The following is a 21,682-nucleotide window of genomic DNA, read 5'->3' on the forward strand; positions in this document are numbered from 1 at the left end:
TTTTCCCCTTTGCATAGTAGCATCATATCAGATTTACAATATTGCCCCAATTGATGATACATCCTAACTCCATCACTGCTTACATATAGGGATATGATCAAGAATTAATGTCCAATGTCTTTCCACATAGCCAATTGATAGTTTGATGTAATGCATTTTCTCAGTAACTGTTTGCACACTTTGCATTTATATTGCATGCATATATGAGTGACAATTCGACACTTCAAAAAATCACACTCATAATTCTCATTCATTTCGATGAACCAAATTCATTTCTATTGGCATAACTAAATCAAAAGTTTCGAATTATTGAAGTTTTCTATTTTTAATTCAGAAGTTCTTAGTCTAGTCATACTTTAAAATATAGTTTACTCATTTAAGGTACATATAGAATAATTGTTTGGTAGTTTCCGGTCTTAACAAAGTTTTGTGTGCTAGATATAAGGTGTTTGAGTATTGTATTCAACTGAGAGGAGTGAAAGAGAAATTACGAAAAACTAGTGAGCGTCTTGATTGTTTATAAAGGCAATTTTGCCTAAAATTTTATTCTGATTTGGATGCTAGAATAAGATGTGCTTTACGTGTTTGTAATTATTATATTTCTCTTCTCACACTTTTTACACATGTCAACTATCCTCCGCTGCTTCTTTATATGCTAACAATTCCTCCATAAATTTAGTATAAGCGGGTTACCGACATATGCCAAGGAATAGATTCCATGCTTCAACTTTGCGAGTCACCAATAAAGCTCAAAAGAAAAATATCCCATACCTCAACTGTTAATGTTAGAATATATTATTAGACTCGACAAATCGAGCTTCTCCCTTTTTTTTTTACCCTATCAATAGAGAAACGGTGAGATTTAAGAATTGAAAAAGGCAAATGAAAGATTTGAACCCAAAATATCTAAATTCTGAGATTTCACCCTTAATCACTTTATTAAGGGGGACCAAGCTTATGCCCTTTGTTAGAGTCAATCTCCACCAATATGAGTTTGCAGCAACCTCTTAGAAGAGATGCATAATAAGGTGGATTGTTCTTGCAACTTGGTCCGACATTTTCTTTTTCCCCTTCTCTTCTTCCATTGCCAGAGACCAAATTGAGAGAGGGAAGGGGGAGGGCAGGAGGAGAAGGAATATATCTCGTAAAACTTGAATATTGGTCCCACGATTACTGGAAACTGTGGACGCCATGATTTTTGTTCGCTAACTCAAGCACACTCTATCTTGATTTGCTTGGAATCTGGAGATATTCTAGAATACAAATTACAATCAGAAATTGACCTATCTAAAAAGAATAAGAATCTACCCTCTTGGCCATAACTTAATTCACTAGATTATGAAGAATAACTTTGGAAATTGACCAGCACTAACATTTTCCCTCTACAAAATGTGGCAATGAACTTATAAATCAAGCTGTGCATACTTTTTTCATCGAGACCATCTTATTTCTTTTTTCTTGTCTCTATTTGTATACAAAAATCTGAAGCAATACATAGATAGATTCAAAAAAATTCACCAATGGCTCAAGAGGGGCCTCTATCTGCTGAACTTGATATGCTTAGTCATGTTCTGAGGCTGGTGGAGGCTTTTCGGGCTTTCGACGCTGACAGTGATGGCCAAATTTCTGCAGCAGAGCTTGGTGGGATCATGGGATCACTAGGATACAATCCAGCTGAGGCAGATATTCAGGCTATGATGCAAAAAGGTGACACTAACAAAGATGGACTGCTAAGCATTACAGAGTTTCTTGATTTGAACACCAAGGACCTTGGACTTGGTGGCCTCTCAACTATTCTCAGGAGGGTTTTTGCAGCCTTGGATTTTCAGGGGGAAGAGTTTGTGACCGGTGAAGAACTGTTTGAAGTTGTGGAAAATATGGGACAAGATTTGTCTCTTCAAGATTGCCAGAGTATTATTGCTTCTGTTGATGGGGATGGAGATGGAGCTATAAGTTATGAGGACTTCAAGCTTATTGTCAAAGCCCTCCTCTAGAATTCTGTTCTGGTTTTCCATATCTAATGGACAAATACAACAGGCATAAAGCAGTAGTACTAGTTTGTAACCCATGCATAAGCATGGATATGTATTTGTTTCAAAAATAAGGAATAAGAACATAAAATAATGTTACTTCAGTTATTTTATTTTTTGAAATATGTTTTTTACTTTAGGTTAACATTTGTAAGTACTAGAAAATGAAAACTTAGATCTAATATACATGACCATTTTCCCGATATCAATCGACCTAACTTCGAATCCTCTAGTACATCTTTATTCTTGTAAATATGCTTACAAACTTCTATTTGTTTTGCCTTCACTTTAGAATGTGTGGACAAATTTATGCTATCACTATCAAATTCCAAAGCATATCTATAGTCCTTCAATCATTTCCAAACAAGAGGAATATTATACAATTTCGTACAGATTTGCTGTTCTCGTATGAATTAATTTGCCGTTTCGATACAAATTACTGATCAACAGTTCGAGATCAAAGGTATTGCTTAGCCAAATTGGCCATATAACATGAAGTTCAGGAAGTAACAATCGAAGCCTGGAAATTCGTTTCCTAATGAAGACATCTAAAACTTGGCAAGCAAAATTCCTCAAGAGAAGCATATCAATGTCAATGAAATGGTTGATTCCTTTTATCCCTTTTATCTTTGAAACCTTATACTCAACTAACGTACAAGCATTTAAATGACAGTTAATAAGGGGATCAGAGCCAAAAAAGTGGAATACCGTATAATGCTAACTTTGACATACCGTGGAACCTTATCCTGACTCCAGGGACTGTAACTCAATGTGAATAACCATCAGGATCACCATCCTCCCCGAGAAATATCATGTCCTTGTCTTCAGAAGATAGTTTGTATCATAGTGCATAAGACAATTGCATCCCCTGCTCCACAACAGATGAGACCTGCCTTTCAGTTGCATTATAAAAATTCTGAAATCTGCATCTCATATACCAGAAAACAGATGATAAAACAGAGCATCCATATTCCACAGACAGTAAAATTAACATATCAAGCACTAACAAAAGAAAAAAGCGACTGAATCTCTCAATTCATAAGATTAGAAAAGCATTTTCATGCAGGTTAATATGAATAGCATGCAAAAATTATCCAGCTTAGTAGCAGCCAAAGCAACTTATAAGCCATATCTTTAGTTCCTGCACATACTTTGCTCATAAGCCCATTTCATAGAGATACCTTCCTCGCAAATATGGTCTAATCACCCAACTTATGTTTGAGGACAAGTGACAAAAAAATGCAACATAAATTACATTGACAGAAAAGAACAGGTCTTGAAACTGGTACATGCGAAAAGAAGGGGGCTTCTTCTACATTTTAATCAGGAAAATGCAGCAAAGTGAGAAAATAAATAACTTCAAAAACAGCTTTGGAAAATTAAAAAAAAAAAAAACCCCAAAGAAAGTAAGAACTAGATATAAAAGATCAGCAACAAGGTTTGGCCATTGCAGGAAAATTGTTAGCAGCTGAAACACAATGTAGCAACCCACGCCTTTTAGTACAGCCCATTACACCAATATTATTTCAAGTAATCGATTAATATTACTGTCAAAGAAGTTGCGAATGTCAGCTTCAGTAAAACAACACTTGACAGGCTTTGTTCTATGTTCTCTGTAGTTGGACAACTCCAGCAGGGTTGGTTCTAGTGTTCAGAATTTACTAACAATGAAAAGCTAAGGGAAAAAATGCAGATATGATATGGTACATACAGCAGAATAATAACCTTAAGTATATTCGTCACCCTTTTCTAACTCCCTCCAAGCTAAAGATTGACTGAACAACTGATTGCACATATATAAACAATTATAACATGTATTCATATATAACCATGACTATCCATGGGACCTCAAAATTTAAATCCAAAGCAGGACAATGGTCTAAAACGTTTTTACACTTCTAAATTGGCTGCTAGGCTCCATCTAGGATTTGAAATGAAAGTAACAATTTTATCCTACTTACAAGAAAATTCTCCAATTTATACAAATGCTGAAACTTTTCAATAAATTCAAAATCACAAACTATATTTCCGGATCTAGTTTCATTTCCTAATTCCAATAAACAAACATTACATGCAAGCTAAAGTACTAAAACCATGAAAAATAAAGAAAAAGAGCCTTCACAATTTACTTCTTAAGTGATATGCCATATTGAGGTTCTCCACAAAAGGATAAACAACAAGTCTTTCAGAAGAAGTGATAGAAATCCAATTAACAGCAGAGAATTTCTATGAACTGCTACAATTATCAATCAAACTTCCATATGGACCGTGGCTTCCTCCGCCAGGACCAAAGATCTTTGAGGGATTCGCAAAAATATGACCAACGGAGTTCCCCCAATACCCAGTTCAAAAGTGAACTCAAATAGTTTTAGTTCCAGCAGACAAAAGTCTAGGTGCCAAAAACTGCAGCGCCAAAAGTTGCAAATAATGTGAAGGTCCTCTTTATCTCCCATCCATAAACTTCTTGCTATCAGGATCAATCTTCAGCATCAACATAAGTAGAGAAGGATTCTTCTGTTTTTCAGTAGCTAAACCAAGCAAAATGGAAAAAGTAGCTGAATCCAATGATAATCTTCTGCGAACCATTTCTTCATGATACACCAATGCGTCCTCATAATGACCTCCCTTAAGGAGTCCTTGCAGAATGACATTGTATGTAACACTATTTGCCAAGCAACCCTTCTCTTCCATTCTTCCAACGAGCTCTTTGCCTTCGATGAGCAGACCTTCTGAAAGCAGGCCAGCAATCATGGTGTTGTATGTTATGACATCAGGGTCCAATCCTTTAAGGGAGAGATTTTTGAAAAGATCTCCGGCACTATCGAGCCTCCTGCATTTACACAACCCATCAAGCATGATATTGTACATTTCAATGTAAAGATCTGTTCCATTGGCTTCAGTTGCATGAAATAACTCCAATGCTTCATCGACATGTCCAGTCTTGCATAATCCATCCAGTACCACACAGTAAGTGTGAAAATCAGGCTTCATGCCAGAAGCTTGCATCTCCTTGAAAATTTCTCGTGCACTAAGATACCTTCCTGAACTAAATAACCCGTGCAACACAGTGTTATAAATAACAATATTAGGTGTTAAACCTTTATGTGGAATCTCTCGAAAGAGCTTCATGGCTGCATTCACTTTCTTGGTCTTGTAATAGGCATTTATCAGAATACCATAGCAATGGAGATCGGGTGTAAGGCCACTAGCAACCATGGTATTGAAAACTCTACTTGCGTCATCTATTCGACTCTGTAAACAGTACCCATCCATTAAGGAACTGTATGTGACCAGGTCGGGATTTTGATCTTGCTGGATCATGATCTGGACTACCTCTTCAGCATCTTCTATATGCCCTTCCTTACATAGTGCATCCACCACTATATTGAAAGTAATAACATTTGGAACAATTTTACAAACCTTCATCTCCGCAGAGAGCTTGTCAACATCCTTCCATTTACTTAAACTGCAGAAACCTTGAATCAAACAACTGTAAGTGACAACATTCGGGGGAATGTCCTTTTCAATCATCTCCTGTAAGAGGGCAAGAGCTTCATCAACCATTTTATGCTTGCACAAGCTATCAATGACGGTATTATAAATAATTGCAGTCGGTTTACAAGGACTTCCTCGTTTTTCCATTGCTCTGAGGAATTCAATGGCTATTTGAGTGTTTCCTGCCTTACAGAGCCCATCTATCACAATGGCCAACATAGTTTCATTGGGTTTACAAAGTTTTTCCTTGATCATCTTTTTGAACAATTCTTGTGCCTGAGGAACCTTTTGTTCTCGAAAAAGTCCCTTAAGCAAAGTGCCAAAGGTGACTACATTGGGAACAAAACCACGTTTGAAGAAGCCAGCCAATGTAGAAAAAGCTAAATCCACTCGGCCCACAACGCAGTAACAATTAATCACTACATTGAGGGTGCGCTCATCAACAGGAATGCCCTGGACACACATATCTCTAAAAAGGGAAACAACTGAAGAATAATGATTCTTCATCTTAACAATACAAGTCAGCAGTTGATTGAATTGAATAACAGAAGGCAGAGGCCTCACCCGGACCATCCGCTCGAACAAGCTCAAAGCATCATCAAGACTGTTGACATTATTAATATCATTCCTTAATTCAGGTTGAAATTTCAGAGCTTTTTCAGAAGAACTCTTAAATTTACTACTAATAGCAGAATAAAAAGCCAAATGGGGTTTATGGTTTGGGGATGCAGAGAGAAATGATGCAAGAGTAGTTCCACCTGCAGGAGCAGTAGTACCTAATGAAGCCGCTGCTTCCTGAGACCGAGCAATGGAAACCCTTACCGCAGAAGAAGATCTTCTCTGCATCGGTATCATCTGCTACTACTTCTTCAGCTGATGAGGATTTGGAATCCTTCAGGCAAATTTCAAAGCGCTTAAGTACTTTTCTGGACGTTTGGGCAGCATAGTTTATTAAAAAGTAATTTCCTAATAGAATATTTAATCAAAGTGCGTATCACTATCAAGTGATTAAGTACTTTAAAATATACTCCTATTTAAAAATATAATTTATTAAATACTTATTGTATTGGATAATATGTAATTTTAAAATATATTTTTTTCTTTATTTAGTTCATGATATAAGATAAAATGATTAAATTTATTATTTTATTTTTAAAATTTTATTTTTTATTTTTTAAATAAAAAAGTTATTCTAAAAGCACCAAGTTTAATCTTTTTGTTAAAAATACTTTTAACACCAAAAGTTACTCTTCTAATTTTTTGGGATGACGTTTACAAAATGCTTTAAAAGTGCTATTTTACCAAAAACACCGAAACCTCAAACAGGCCTCACTCTTCCTCATTTCTCTGGTAATCTTCCATTTTCTATATGTTAATTTCTTTTCCTCTGTTTATCCTCTAGTAGTTATTTTTAATGTTCATCTATCTGTTGTCTATTTTCACATATATTATCCTTTTATATTGGCTTTTGGTTTTGCTTTTTCTTTAAAGAAAGAAAAAAAAAAGAGATAAAAGAGGCAAGACAAAAAGGGAAAAAGCAAACACCATTTGGTTTCATTTCCATACTATTGGTCCAACTCCTTTGTCATTGTACTTTGGTTTTTTGTGTCATAGGTTTGGCTGTTTTGTTCAGTTACTTCTGGCATACCATTGTATTGCTTTAATTGCTGGATAAATTTTGGAGTTTTATTGTGAAAATTATATACAGCTGGTGCTGGTATGACCAACGTTTTTAAATTGTAAAGAGTTTCATGGAAAACAAGAAAACAGAGTGTTACAAATCGTTAATGTTCAGCACCTGTATGGTTTTAATCCTTAAAATTTTAGTAAAAACGAATCTAGTCCCTAACATTTAGCCCATATGGATTTTTAATCCCTAAAATTTTGACAACAACAATTTTAGTCCCCCAATGTATCCAGTTTAAAGCAGATTTAGCACATTTGAAGAATTATTCCCAATTACTGTTAGTTACATGCAGTCATGCATCCATCAAATTAAATTAAACGTTCAACATTTAAACCAGAAAAACGTATCTAAACTTCATTCTGGAGACAAATTCTACAAGGCCTTTTTGAAATCTCCACCTTAGGACACAAAATTAAATGTTCCTTGTTTGGATTGCCGTTTTTCGTCGGAAAATTACGTCGTTTTCCGTGATCACATTTTCCTATTACCTTTTTTCCTCACATACATCAAATCGCTACAGTAATTTTTCCATGAAAAATCATGGAAAATGCAATCCAAACACTTAATCTTCTTAACAACATTCAAAACATGCGACCGTTATTCTCTTTGCAACACATGACCACATCCCTAATTAGTGCAAGCAATATCGAAAACATACTTCAATCTTTTCGACCTTGGTTCCGTAGGAGCAAAGCAGGTCAAAAAGATTGAGAAATAGAACCATTTGATTTAATTCATTTTCAATAGCCATGAGATGATCATCTTAGGGTAATTCTTTTGTTAACGGATGCTCCTATCACACTCGTAGTCTTTGAAGGATGAAAACCAACTATGTAATATCTACATCAAGAATTCAAGTTTTGTATACGTCATTAGTCCGATCCTTTGTAGAAACTACCCATAATAACGATCTCACAAAATAGATTTGTTTATCACAAAATAGATCTTGACCCTGCCTCATGTCTTGGTTTGAGTGGGGATAGCATTTCTCTTTGCATGTCCATGGAGTTTTGAAAAATCCAAACATCACAGAGATAGATAGAGAGGTAGGAATTTCTCGGACGAACCGCACTCCTTCGTATATGTCAGGAGTCCATTGATGATAAGGGGATCTGCACAGAAGAGCTGTATGGCAGATCAATGAAAGATCACTTCTCCACATTGTTTATGGGTCACTAGACAGTTTATTTCTTCCACAAACAATAGAAATAATCAATCATTCTTCTGCATTAGATACTTATCTAAAACATCATTATGGAGCAAAATATTTCGTTTGACAAAATGATTTAAATACCAATTCCTTCCATATAGAATTCATTATAACTAATTCCATTCATTTCAATACCTAATTAATTGTTTCTATCCATTTTGAACTCACATCAAATCTTCGCACTCTGCACTAAAAATTCCACTGCTTTCCTGCTCTACCAAAAAAGAACAAGAATTAAAAAATAAATAAAATTGATAGATACGAAACTTGTTAGACTAGAAAAAGTATTATATTATTACCATTTTGACGTGCCAGTAAGACTCTTTTTTTTTATTATTATTATTTAAACTATTGCACATGATGACCTAATAGCAGTTAGCAATAAAAACCAACTCCTCAGTTATTATTGTAACTTAAGAACAACCAAATATTAGGATTAAAGAATCCCATAATCAAGTCTATTGTCGAGAAGCAACTGGATTTATTTAAAAAAAAAAAAAAGAGAAAGAAAAAAAAAAAAGACGGACAGTTTCTTGGATGAACTATTCCAAGTTATTGCAAGAAAACACAATTTTTTTTGCCACATTTCTACTGAGAATGTCTGTTCAATTTAGTACAGCATTGGCAATTAAAGGGGAAGTGATCAGAATAATTTTTCTGGATCACAGTTAAAAAGGGTTTGGATTTCAGTCAAATGCAGTGAAAACAAATCAATGACCATGACTCATCTATGGGACCTCAAACTATGAATTCAAAGCAAGAAACTAGTCTAGAAAGTTTTTACACTTTTGAACTGGCTGCACCTTTGGCACCATTTAGGACTTAGAAAAAAAATTCTCTCGAAATAACAGAAATGCAGCTTAAAACTTTTCTAGCAATTCAAAGTCACAAACTATATATGCCATTTCATTTCTTTTCTTATTTCCAATAAATTCAAATCTTAGTTATGCGAAGTAAAATTGACAGGCAAGCTAAAGTACCAACTCCCATGATTCGGTGTTTGATCGTATGTTCATTTTCACTTTAGTTTCATGTTCATTTCTCTCTATTTTGGAAGCTAACAGCATGTTACAACCAAAAACCTTGGACTTATGAACAAAAAATAAGAAACCCGTTCCTTTGAACCTCAAAAATGTCGAAAATGGTGGATTCTTAGACAGATGGTTTTGGCCTCTGTTTGCATTTGAATAATGTTATTTCCCATATATGGCTCTGTGAAGCTTCTGGTGGGGATGGACTAAGATTTCTTTGAAAGTTTTTGTGAAATAACGAGTAAAAAGTGAGTTCTGTGTTCACGACTTTGGAGTTTTGTTTATGCAAACTTGATGATTTTGGGTTTATACCAAGGTACTAGACATATTTATCAAGTGTTAAGAGTTTTTGATTCCTATAAAAAAAAAAAAACTCTTCCAGGCTGATTTTCCGGTGAATTTTTCGGCCAAAATTTCTCAGTTTCCGGTGACTATGGCTAGAAAACTAGCCGCTCCTTGACCGGCCATGTTGACCCGTTTCATTGCTGGCTTTCTAGTTTCTACTGATTTCGTTTCCTTGGATTTCCTTTCCTATTTCTTGGGATATTTATTGATAGAATGAGGAAGTGGGCCAAATGTTTACCAGCTCTTACGTGCTCCTACGTATTTTATGTGTTTTTTATTTTTCTATTTATTTACTTTTAGCCCATGCTCATTTCTATGTTTATTTATTTATTTATTTCAAGTCTTATAATTATTTAGAGAGCACTCGAATACCTGAAATGTAATCGATAAGTTATATTTTTCTTTCACAAAATTTATAATTAGATACGTAAATATAATATATAAGTTATATTTTGCAAAAGTTGTAGTTAGATTAATGACAAATGTAAAAAATATGTTTATTTTCTTATATTTGTCCTTTTAAATTGTAATTAGATTCCTCAATATAATAGTTAGGTTTTACGTGTTTACGTAACTCATGTGTTTATATGCTTATATGTTTTATCCACTTTCATTAGAATTTTTGCATCTAGATATCATTCTTATGTTGTATGTGCTTTATGTACTCTTATGTGTTTATTTATTCATACTTTATTTGTTTTATTATAAAGTATGGACGTGAAATATCACGACACTAGTCCAACGCTAGTTATAACTTCTCCCTCCATTTCCTTATTAGTCCGATGCTAGTAAGAACTTGTAAAAATATGTTAGTCCAATACTAGACCCTTAAGTTATCCACGCATTAGATTCATTCTTTGTGTGCCATTTATTGCATTGTCATGCATTTTCCTTATTTCTAGGTCATTTTTTCATTTGCATGATATTTCTTGTCATATTATTCTCGGGAACCATATCATTTAGATTTGCATTTCACTTAGAAAATTCGAAAATAAATTAGTTCATCTACTTGTTTAATTTAGAAAAATCATCTTTTGAATATGGGAAATGGGAGAATATTTGCTTTCATAACCTTAGAACCCTATTACACCTCTATAAGAAAGGAAACTGTCTCACGAGTTTTAGTCCCCGTATCCATTATGTTACATTTCCTTTTTCTTTGGCTACTTATATTTATATACACAAGTTTTAATTTTGTTTCTTTTCTTTGAGTTTCATTTTTACATACTCGTGATTCCTTTAAGGGATCATTATTGGATTTTGCAACTAATGCGTTGATACAAACTAGACCTTTAAAGGACATTTAGTCCCTTCCGATACCCCTTTTAAATTTACGTATGCATTCATATAGTAGCATCCAAATGCGATAAGTTTAAAGATTAGATTAGGAAAATTTCAATTAAATCTTGCAACTAATTTTGATTCAGTTGAAATGGTACTTTAGATCCGAGTCAATCGAATTTTTGCCTTTTCTTTCTTCAACCGTGATTTCCGAATTTTTTTTCTTTTTTTTTTCAAAAACTGGAATCGTCTAAAAGAGGCTTTTCGTTTTTTTCTATTAAATACTCTTTTTAGTGACTCAGTACACCTAAACTCATTAGTAAGTGGTGGCTCCCTTTTTTAAAATTTTTTTTAGACTATCCTTTTGAATCCAACATCACATTTTTAAAGTCCCCTTTTAGGCCCTTTTGCTTTTGGATAAATTTTATATATACTAACAGTGTATACACTATTACCGTTAGATTCATGACACATATGCAAAAGTTGGATTTCAAATTTAAATTTTGTATAGTTATCATTTATCCAAAACACCGTCAGTGTAGGAAAATTAATCCTTTTCTTTTACTTTTTAAAAACAAAAAATTCATTCTGTAACACCACCCTTTTTATTTTCGAAAAATGGGGCGCAGGATATAGCATGCGAAAATTATCCAGCTTAGTAGCAGCTACTAAACCATATCTTCAGTTCCTGTACATACTTTGTTCATGAGTCCATGTAACTGATATGCCTTTCTCGCAAATATGATCTGATCACCCAAAACTTTATGTTTGAGGACAAGTGAAAAAAATGCAACAAGTGAAAAAATAAATAACTTCAAAAACAGCTTTGCAATTTTTTTTTTTTTTTTAAAAAAAGAAAAGAAAAACCCCCCTGCAAAGATAGCAAGAACTAGATATAAAAGATCAGCAATAAGGTTTGATCATTGCAGGAAAGCTGTTAGCAGCTGAAACAGAATGTAGTAACCCTTGCGAATGTTAGCTTCAGTGAAACAACACTCGACAGGCTATGTTCTATGTTCTCTGAAGTTGTACGACTCCAGCATGGTTGGTTCTAGTGTTCAGAAATTACTTACAATCAAAAGCTAAGGAAGAAAAAGATCACAGTGCAATAAAATGCAGACATGATATAGTACATACAGAAGAATAATAGCCTTAAGTATTAATTAGTCACCCTTTTTCACTCCCTCCAAGCTAAAGATTGACTGAACACCTGATTGCACAAATATCGACAATTATAACATGCATTCATATGTAACCACGAAAATCCACGGGACCTCAAAATTTAAATGCAAAGCAGGACCTAAAACGTTTTTACACTTCTAAATTGGCTGCTTGGCTCCGTTTAGGATTTGAAATGAAAGTAAAAAATTTTATCCTATGTACAAGAAAATCCTCCAACTTATAAAAATGCTGAAACTTTTCTTGAATTCAAAATCACAAACCATATTTCCAGATCGAGTTTCATTTCCTAATTCCAATAAATTCAAACATTACATGCAAGCTAGAGTACTAAAACCATGAAAAAGGAAGAAAAAGGTCCTTCACAAGTTTCCTCTGAAGTTATATGGCACACTGAGGTTCTACATGAAAGGATAAACAAGAAGTCTCCCAGAAGAAGTGGTAGAATTCCAACCAACAGCAGATAATTTCTATGAATTCCTATACAGACTGTGGCTTCCTCCACCAGAACCAAAGATCTTTGAGGGATTCGCAAAAATATGACCAACCGAGTTCCTCCAATACCCAGTTCAAAAGTGAACTCAAATAATTTTAGTTTCAGCAGATAAAAGTTTAGGTGCCAAAAACTGCAGGACCAAAAGTTGCAACTAATGTGAAGGTCCTCTCTATCTCCCATCCATAAACTTCTTGCCATCGGGATTGATCTTCAGCATCAACATAAGTAGAGAAGAATTCTTCTGTTTTTCAGCAGATGAACCAAGTAAAATGGAAAAAGTAGATGAATCCATTGAGAATCCTCTGCAAACCATTTCTTCAGGAGGCACCAATGTGTCCTCATAATGACCTCCCTTAAGGAGTCCGTGCAGAATAACAGTGTATGTAACATTATTTGCCAGGCAACCCTTCTCTTCCATTTTTGCAATAAGCTCTACAGCTTTGACGAGCAAACCTTCTGAAAGGAGGCCAGCAATCACGGTGCTGTATGTTTTGACATTAGGGTCCAATCCATTGAGGAAGAGATTTTTGAATAGATCTCGGCCACTATCGAGCCTCCTGCTCATTTCTTCCCTTTCTTATTTTAAATGCAAAAGCAAATAGCCTGTAGCCAAAATTATTTCATCCCATGCAGATCAATGGTGATGCTTAGCAAAGTTAGCCATAAAATCTGTACTATAATAAAACCTCTACCAGCTTTGGAGTTAAAAAAAATGTCATTAATTGTTTTGCCTGTTCTTATAGCTCAACATCACTTAAAAAAAAAAAATAAAAAAAAAAAGACAAGAAAAAACTTCAAAGGATTGGCATGGAAACCAATTTCTTCTCCATGTTTAACTCTCACGTTGAATTAATCACCACTTAATAGAATCCTCATCCTCCTAACCATCTAAGCTGCCACCTTATTATTATTGTTGTTACTGCTGCTGTTGTTTGCCCCAAACTTACCCTCTACCATTTTTTCCACTTTCTTCTTTATTTCTTATTTCAATATTTCAAAGCATAAAAATTAGCTAACATACTTCAATAAATCACATACTCATAGCATCATTCTTTGCCTTGTATGTTGGGTGTCCTCGCCTTGTATTGCACGCATGTTGGATGTGCCTTTTCCACAGGTCTAGATTAAGTTTAAGGACGTCAGCATTGGTGAATGGAAATTTGTATGCTAGTGAAGACATCCAAAACCTGGCAAAAAAAATACGCTTGAGAAGAATATCAGATCATTAATTCCTTTCATCCCTTTGTCGTTAAATGTTTAATACAAAACATGTGAGCATTTGGATGACAATAAGGGATTAAAGCCAAAATTGTGGAATACTGAAGAATGCTGCTAACTTTGGTCAATCTGAGATATCTTGCTACACAATTTACTAGACAAAAGGTAGCCTCAAACCTTATCCTAACTCCAGCCCATTGAGGCATTAACTCAAGTGGATGACCATTAGTATCACCATTCACCATCCTCATGTCATTGTATGCAGAAGACAGTTTGTATCCAACCAACATTGTATCGTACCCCACAAGTCAACTGCATCCCCTTCTCCACAACAGATGAGACCTGCCTTTCAGTTGCATTATTCAAATTCTAAATTAGACAAGAACCTGCATCTAATATACCAGAAAACAGTTGAAAAAACACAGCACCCATATGCCACAGTCAATAACATTAATGTGTCAAGCACTAAAACGAGAAATTAACCACTGAATCTCTTGATTCATAAGATGAAAAGAGAATTTTCTTGCAGATTGATACGAGTAGCATGCAAAAACAATCCAGCGCAGCAGTAACTACAACTAACTAACAAGCCATAGCTATTAGTCCTAAACATACCTTGCTCAGAAGGCAACATATGTTTCCCTAAAGTATGATCTAATCACCCAAGACTTGTGTTTCAGGACAAGTGACAAAAAATGCAATATAAATCACATTGGGAGATATGAATCAATCTTGAAACTAGGCCTAGCACACATCAACAAAAGGGGGAGAGGGGAAAAAAAGCTGCTTCTGAATTTAATCTGGAAAATGAAGCAAAGTGAGATAATAAATAACCTCAAAACAGCTCTGAAAATATAAAGGATCAGCAACACGGTTTGATCATTGCAAGAAAACTGCAGTTGAAACATAATGTAGGCATTGAGGTAAAAGCACATAATGTAGGGCAAAGTCTAGGTTAGCATTCAATTCTAGAAAGCTACCCTTGCCTTTTATACAACCATTACGCCAATATTATTTCAAGCAATGGTGTAATATTGCTTTCGAATGTGAATGATACATTGCTACAACTTGTACAAAAACAGAGGCCCTCTGCTCTCTTCTCTCCACCCCCCTCCACCCCATCACATTAATTCATCCTGCTCATACCTTTTACTTATGCCATCACTTCATCATTGTTAACAGGTATCTTGGGAGGAAAACATCTAGTCACTGTATTATGAGTGACCAACTAATATTTATAGGAGTACAAACCTAACCGACTATTTATAAGAATACCTTTACTAATATATTATCTACAAGAATACTAATATTCTCCTAACACTCCCCCTCAAGTTGGAGCATATATATCATAAGCACCCAACTTGTTACAAAGGTATTTCACCCTAGAGCCCTCTAAACTCTTGGTAAACAAATCAGCTAATTGATCTGCAGACGGTACATGAGATGTCTTGATGACTCCATCAAGTAATTTCTCTCGAATGAAATGACAATCAACTTCAATATGTTTTGTCCTTTCATGAAACACTGGATTAGACGCAATATGGACAGCCGCCTGATTATCACACACTAAATTCATAGGCTGTTTATACTCAAACCCAATTTCAAGTAACATGCTTTTCAACCAAACCAACTCACACACAGTGTGAGCCATAGCACGGTATTCAGATTTTGCACTTGATCTGGAGACAACTGTTTGCTTCTTACTCTTCCACGACACTAAATTACCACCAACAAACACACAATATCCTGTGGTCGATCTTCGATCTGAGGCAGAACCGGCCTAATCTGCATCACTATATCCTTCAATATCAGTGTGTCTATGATTTTGATACAGCAACCCTTTTCCAGGTGCATCCTTAAGATACCTGAGAATCCGTATAACAGCATCCCAATGACTAGTACGAGGGGTATCAAGAAATTGACTCATAACACTCACTGCAAACGAAATGTCAGGTCTCGTTACAGTGAGATAATTTAACTTACCCACAAGTCTTCGATATTGCTTAGGATCATCAAGCAATGTTCCTTGATCTCTTGCTAATTTCACATTGGGATCCATAGGAGTATCCACAGGTCGGCAACCTAACATCCCAACTTCACTCAACATATCGAGTACATATTTCCTTTGACATAAATAAATCCCATATTTAGACCGAGCTACCTCAATACCCAGAAAATACTGTAAATGACCTAAATCCTTTGTCTGAAAGTTTGCCTGCAGATTGGATTTAAGTTTCTGGATCCCCACAACATCATCACCTGTAATCACAATATCATCCACATAAACAACTAATAAAATTTTACCAGCATTAGAATGCCCATAAAATACAGAGTGATCTACTCCACATCTCGTCAGACCGAACTCCATGACCACACTACTAAACCGGCCAAACCAAGCCCTTGGAGACTGTTTCAATCCATATAAGGATTTTTTCAAACGACAAACCAACTGCGAATTCTCCCCCTGAACAACAAATCCAGGAGGTTGTTCCATATATACCTCTTCTTCCAAATCTCCATGCAGAAATGCATTTTTCACATCCAACTGATGCAATGGCCAATTGTAAGTTGCTGCCAAAGAGATAAGAAGGCGAACCGAGGTAATCTTTGCAACAGGAGAAAATGTTTCTAAGTAGTCTACTCCATACACCTGAGTAAATTCTCGAGCTACCAGACGAGCCTTCAATCTATCAATAGAACCATTAGGCTGCACCTTTATAGTGTACACCCATTTACAACCAACAACAGGCTTACCTGAAGGACGAGGGACAAGATCCCAAGTACTATTTTGTTCCAAAGCAGACATCTCTTCTTGCATAGCTAATCTCCAACCAGGATGATTAAGAGCATAGGTAATAGACTTAGGAATGGAGATAGAATCAAGGGAAGCAACAAAAGAAGAATATGACATAGAGAGACGAGAATAAGACACAAAATTAGAAATAGGATGGGAAGTACAATGTCTCTTACCTTTGCGTAAAGCAATAGGAAGATCTAACTCAGAGGAGGGCGTCATACCTGAATTTGAAGATTGAGAGTTAATTGGTGAAGTGCGTGGCATATCAGGAACTTTCTCAACCATGGAACGAAGAGAGTAAACTTGAAGATGAGGACGAGATAATCGAGCTATGGAATCTGGTGGACTAGATAACTCAGGTAATAAAGGGGAAGGGACTGGTAAAACAGGAGAAGAAAAAGAGGGACACTGGTCTAACTCACAAGGCATACTGTGTTTGATAAAATATGGAGTAGATTCAAAGAAAGTAACATCAGCACAAGTAAAAAATCGATTTAAAATTGGACTGTAACATCTATACCCTTTTTGCGCTCGTGCGTATCTTAAGAAAATACACTTAATAGCATGAGAATCTAATTTATCCACCCCGGGAGTAAGCTGATGAACAAAGCACACACATCCAAAAATACGAGGAGGTAATTTAAACACAGGTTCATGAGGAAAAAGAATGGAGTGAGGTAATTGACCTCCAAGAATATTAGATGGCATGCGATTAATTAAATAACATGCAGTTAGAACTGCATCACTCCAAAATTGTTTGGGTACATTCATGTGCAACAACAGTGTTCGAGCAATTTCGATTAAATGTCCAATTTTTCTTTCAGCAACTCCATTCTGTTGTGGAGTGTGAGGACAAGAGGACTGATGAATAATACCAGACTTACTCATAAAGGTATTAAAAGGAGTGGAAAAATATTCTTTCGCATTATCACTGCGAAATATACGTACCAGCACACCAAATTGATTCTTTATTTCTGCAACAAATGCACAAAAAATAGAATATAGTTCTGAATGATCTTTCATTAAATAAAGCCAGGTAACTCTTGAAAAATCATCAACAAAGATTACAAAATATTTAAAACCTAATTTTGAAGTGACTCGACTAGGACCCCAAACATCAGAATGAACTAACAAAAACGGTTCAGAAACCCGTTTATTGACTCTAGGAGCAAAAGAAACACGATGATGCTTTCCTAACTGACAAGACTCACATTCTAACAAAGATAATTGACTCAAAGTAGGAACCAACTTTTTCAAATTTTGTAAAGATGGATGACCTAAACGACAGTGAATTTCAAGAGGAGAAACAGTAGCAGGACATGCTATCGGACCATTGAAGTTGAGAAAGTAAAGACCATTATGCTCATGCCCTCCACCAATCGTCCTTTTTGTCTTCAAATCCTGAATGACAACAGAATCAGGAGAGAAAGTAACTGTACACTGTAGAAATTTAGTGAGCTTACTAACAGACATTAGATTAAAGGGCAAATTGGGTACGTAAAGAACAGAAGACAGCGGAAGTGATTGATTAATTTCTACAGTGCCTAGTCCTTTAACTTTAGTGGTAGATCCATCAGCTAAAGTAACATGAGGAAAGGGAGTAGACTCTTGAAAATTAGAAAAAATTTTAGAGGTACCTGACATATGATCAGTAGCCCCGGAGTCAATAATCCATGAGTCATTACCTTTTTGTGCTAAAGAAGCAGAGGGAAGAGATGCGTGATTTGTAGCTTGGTACTGTAGGAATTTAACATAATCTTCCTCAGATATAGTAACAGTCTTCTGGGACCCATGTGCTGAAAAACTCGATTCAATGTGGTCATTGGTAACCGCATTAACAAACCTTTCAACCATGGCGAATGGCACGTCAAACCAAAGAAAAGGTCAAAACTCAAGATGAACAGCGCGTGAACAGTGCCGTGAACAGTGAACAACGCCGCGTGAACAGTATGCGATGAACAGTGAACAGTATCGCGTGAACAGTCGCGATGACGAAAACTTTTGCTAGATGTTTAACCCTAATCCTAGGACTTTTGCTCTGATACCATGTTAACAGGTATCTTGGGAGGAAAACATCTAATCACTGTATTATGAGTGACCAACTAATATTTATAGGAGTACAAACCTAACCGACTATTTACAAGAATACCCTTACTAATATATTATCTACAAGAATACTAATATTCTCCTAACAATCATTAAAGAGGAATATCATAAATTAAAGATAACAGGAGACAAAAAAAAAACGAAACTGAAGATGATGAAAAACAATTTGTTTAGTTATCATGGAAATGCCTTGTTCGAGAATATACTGCTTTTGTGGTTCTGCATCCTTGCTCTTACCAAAAGCTCATGCTCTTTTTTGGAGGCTACAGGGCTCATGCTCTTCTGGAGGTGTTTTGGATCTCCTCCAGTGGAGACCGGTGGGCTCTGCTTCACCCATCTTATGTCCAGAGGGCACTTAATTATCTGCTCCACCATGGGATCTAAACTTCAGTGAAGCGACACTCGACAGATAACAGTTTATGTTCTTTTTAGTTGTGCTACTCTAGCAAGACTGCTTCTACTATTGAGAAAGGTACATTCAAATCAAAAGCAAAGTAAGAAGAAAAATCACATTGCAACAAAATGAAGATAGAATACGGTATATCGAGAGGAAATAACAATCTTAAGCATTAATTAGTCACCCTTTCTTAACTTCCTAGAAGCTAGATACTGACTGATGGCAGAAATATAAAAAATTATAACATGTACACATATGTAAACACAGAAACTACTACAGTTAGGCTGGCAAAGTATACTGTAGTAAATATCACAAAGGGGAGAAGATAAAGTCTAAAACAACCAAAGTAAAAAAAACGCATAACTACAAAAGACAATTACAGCAATTTTTGAAGACCTCCAAGGTCACAACAGACCCAGCAGTTTCCTGTTTGGTAACTAGGAGAGTTGATTTTTTTGAAGAAGTGCATGCTTCCCCAAATAAATTAAGCTTGATAACTTGGCTACAAAAGGAGTGAAAGAATGTCCGCTAACAATTCTTTGAAAACTTGTGCCACACAGTAATTTCATGAAGTCTCTCTGAAGAAGTGGTACATATCCAATTAGCAGCAGCAGGTTTCTGCGAACTGCTATAGAGTATGCATATCAATTCAACTGCCCTAAAGACCACAGCTTCTTCCACCAGCACTGAAAAACTTTAAGGCATTTCACAAAATATGACCAAGAGGGACACGCTAAGGCTCAGCTGCAACACATCTTATGTGCCGCAAAGACAATAAGTTAAAACAGAATCAAAAGCGAACCTAAATAATGTTAGTTCCAGCAAATTAAAGTTTAGGGGCCAAAAACCAGCAGGACCAAAAGTTGCAACAAATATGAAGGTCCTCTTTATCCTCCCTCCATATTCTGCTTGCCATCGGGATCAATCTTCAGCATCAACATAAGCAGAGAAGGATTCTTCTGTTTTTCAGTAGATGAACCAAGTAAAATGGAAAAAGCAGATGAATCAAGCAAGAAACCTCTGCGAACCATTTCTTCATGATACACCAATGCGTCCTTATAATGGCCTCCTTTAAGGAGTTCTTGCAGAATATTGTATGAAACAGTATTTGCCCGGCAACCATTATCTTTCATTTTCTCAAAAAGCTCATTAGTTTCGATGAGCAGGCCTTCCGAAAGTAGGCCAGTAATAATGATATTGTATGTTTTGACATCAGGGTCCAATCCTTTGAGGGAGAGATTTTTTAAAAGATCTCGGGCACCATCGAGCCTCCTGCTTTTGCACACCCCATCAAGTATGATAGTGTACATTACAATGTGAAGATCTGTTCCATCAGGTTCCATAGCATGGAATAATTGGAATGCTTCGTCAACATGTCCAGTCTTGCATAATCCATCCAACACCACACAGTAAGTGTGAAAATCGGGCTTCATGCCAGAAGCTTGCATCTCGTTGAAAATTTCTCATGCACTAAGATACCTTCCTGAACTAAATAACCCCTGCAACACAGTGCTACAAATAACAATATTAGGTGTTAAACCTTTTTGCGGAATCTCTTGAAAGAGCTTCATGGCTGCTTCCACATTCTTGGTCGTGTAATATGCATTTATTAGAATACCATAGCTATGGATATTGGGAGTAAGCCCGCCAGCAACCATGGTATCAAAAACTCTCCTTACTTCATCTATTCACCTCTGTAAACAATACCCATCCATTAGGGAATTGTACATGACCAGGTTGGGATTTTGACCTAGCTGGATCATGATCTGGGCCACTTCTTCAGCATCTTCTATATGCCCTTCCTTACATAGTGCATCCACCACTATATTGAAAGTAAAAACATTTGGAACAATCTTATAAACCTTCATCTCAGCATAGAGATTGTCAACGTCCTTCCATCTGCTTAAGTTGCACAGACCTTGAATCAAACAACTGTAAGGGACAACATTCGGGAGAATGTTCTTTTCAATCATCTCCTGTAAGAGGGCAAGACCTTCATCAACCATTTTATCCTTGCACAAGCTATCAATGATGGTGCTGTAAATAATTGCAGTAGGTTTACAAGGGCTTCCTCGTTTTTCCATTGCTCTGAGGAATTCAATGGCTGTTTGAGTGTTTCCTGCCTTACAGAGCCCATCTATCACAATCCCCAACATAGTTCATTGGGTTTACAAATTTTTTCATTGATTATCTTTTCAAAAAATTCTTGTGCAAGAGGAACCTTATCTTCTTGAAAGAGTCCCTTAAAAAAAGTGCCAACGATGAGGTTGAGTATCACTTTTGATCCTCTTGAGGGAGGGAGGGAGGGAGAGAGGGAGATGATGACTGCTTTGATTTGTGATTCTTTAAGAGTCATGTTAAGACTTGATAGATTCACCAAATCTGTTGAGGCACGAAAATTAGCGAAACA

General features: G+C 35.9%; 4 protein-coding genes across 4 annotated transcripts; 1 reads left to right on the plus strand and 3 right to left on the minus strand.

The window, feature by feature from the left end:
* The first annotated feature begins 1,375 nt into the window (after positions 1 to 1,375).
* Positions 1,376 to 2,138, plus strand: LOC113778736 (probable calcium-binding protein CML29). The gene has a single exon (XM_027324224.1). It carries the CDS (start codon positions 1,521 to 1,523, stop codon positions 1,992 to 1,994), a length of 474 nt encoding a protein of 157 aa, XP_027180025.1. The 5' UTR covers positions 1,376 to 1,520; the 3' UTR covers positions 1,995 to 2,138.
* Positions 2,139 to 3,766: 1,628 nt separating this feature from the next.
* LOC113777002 (pentatricopeptide repeat-containing protein At1g63330-like) lies at positions 3,767 to 6,371 on the minus strand. The gene has a single exon (XM_027322052.1). The coding sequence runs from the start codon at positions 6,369 to 6,371 to the stop codon at positions 4,473 to 4,475; it is 1,899 nt and encodes a 632-aa protein (XP_027177853.1). The 3' UTR covers positions 3,767 to 4,472.
* A 12,681-nt stretch (positions 6,372 to 19,052) lies between these two features.
* On the minus strand, positions 19,053 to 20,720 carry LOC113777003 (pentatricopeptide repeat-containing protein At1g12620-like). Its single transcript, XM_027322053.1, has 3 exons — positions 20,186 to 20,720; positions 19,831 to 19,958; positions 19,053 to 19,238 (listed from the first exon to the last, which is right to left on the minus strand). The coding sequence occupies exons 1-3, from the start codon at positions 20,718 to 20,720 to the stop codon at positions 19,053 to 19,055; spliced, it is 849 nt and encodes a 282-aa protein (XP_027177854.1).
* A 15-nt stretch (positions 20,721 to 20,735) lies between these two features.
* LOC113777004 (putative pentatricopeptide repeat-containing protein At1g12700, mitochondrial) lies at positions 20,736 to 21,428 on the minus strand. Its single transcript, XM_027322054.1, has 2 exons — positions 20,980 to 21,428; positions 20,736 to 20,895 (listed from the first exon to the last, which is right to left on the minus strand). The coding sequence occupies exons 1-2, from the start codon at positions 21,426 to 21,428 to the stop codon at positions 20,736 to 20,738; spliced, it is 609 nt and encodes a 202-aa protein (XP_027177855.1).
* Positions 21,429 to 21,682: the final 254 nt, after the last annotated feature.

The sequence above is a fragment of the Coffea eugenioides genome, chromosome 7 (assembly GCF_003713205.1).
Source record: "Coffea eugenioides isolate CCC68of chromosome 7, Ceug_1.0, whole genome shotgun sequence".
Lineage (NCBI taxonomy): Eukaryota > Viridiplantae > Streptophyta > Magnoliopsida > Gentianales > Rubiaceae > Coffea > Coffea eugenioides.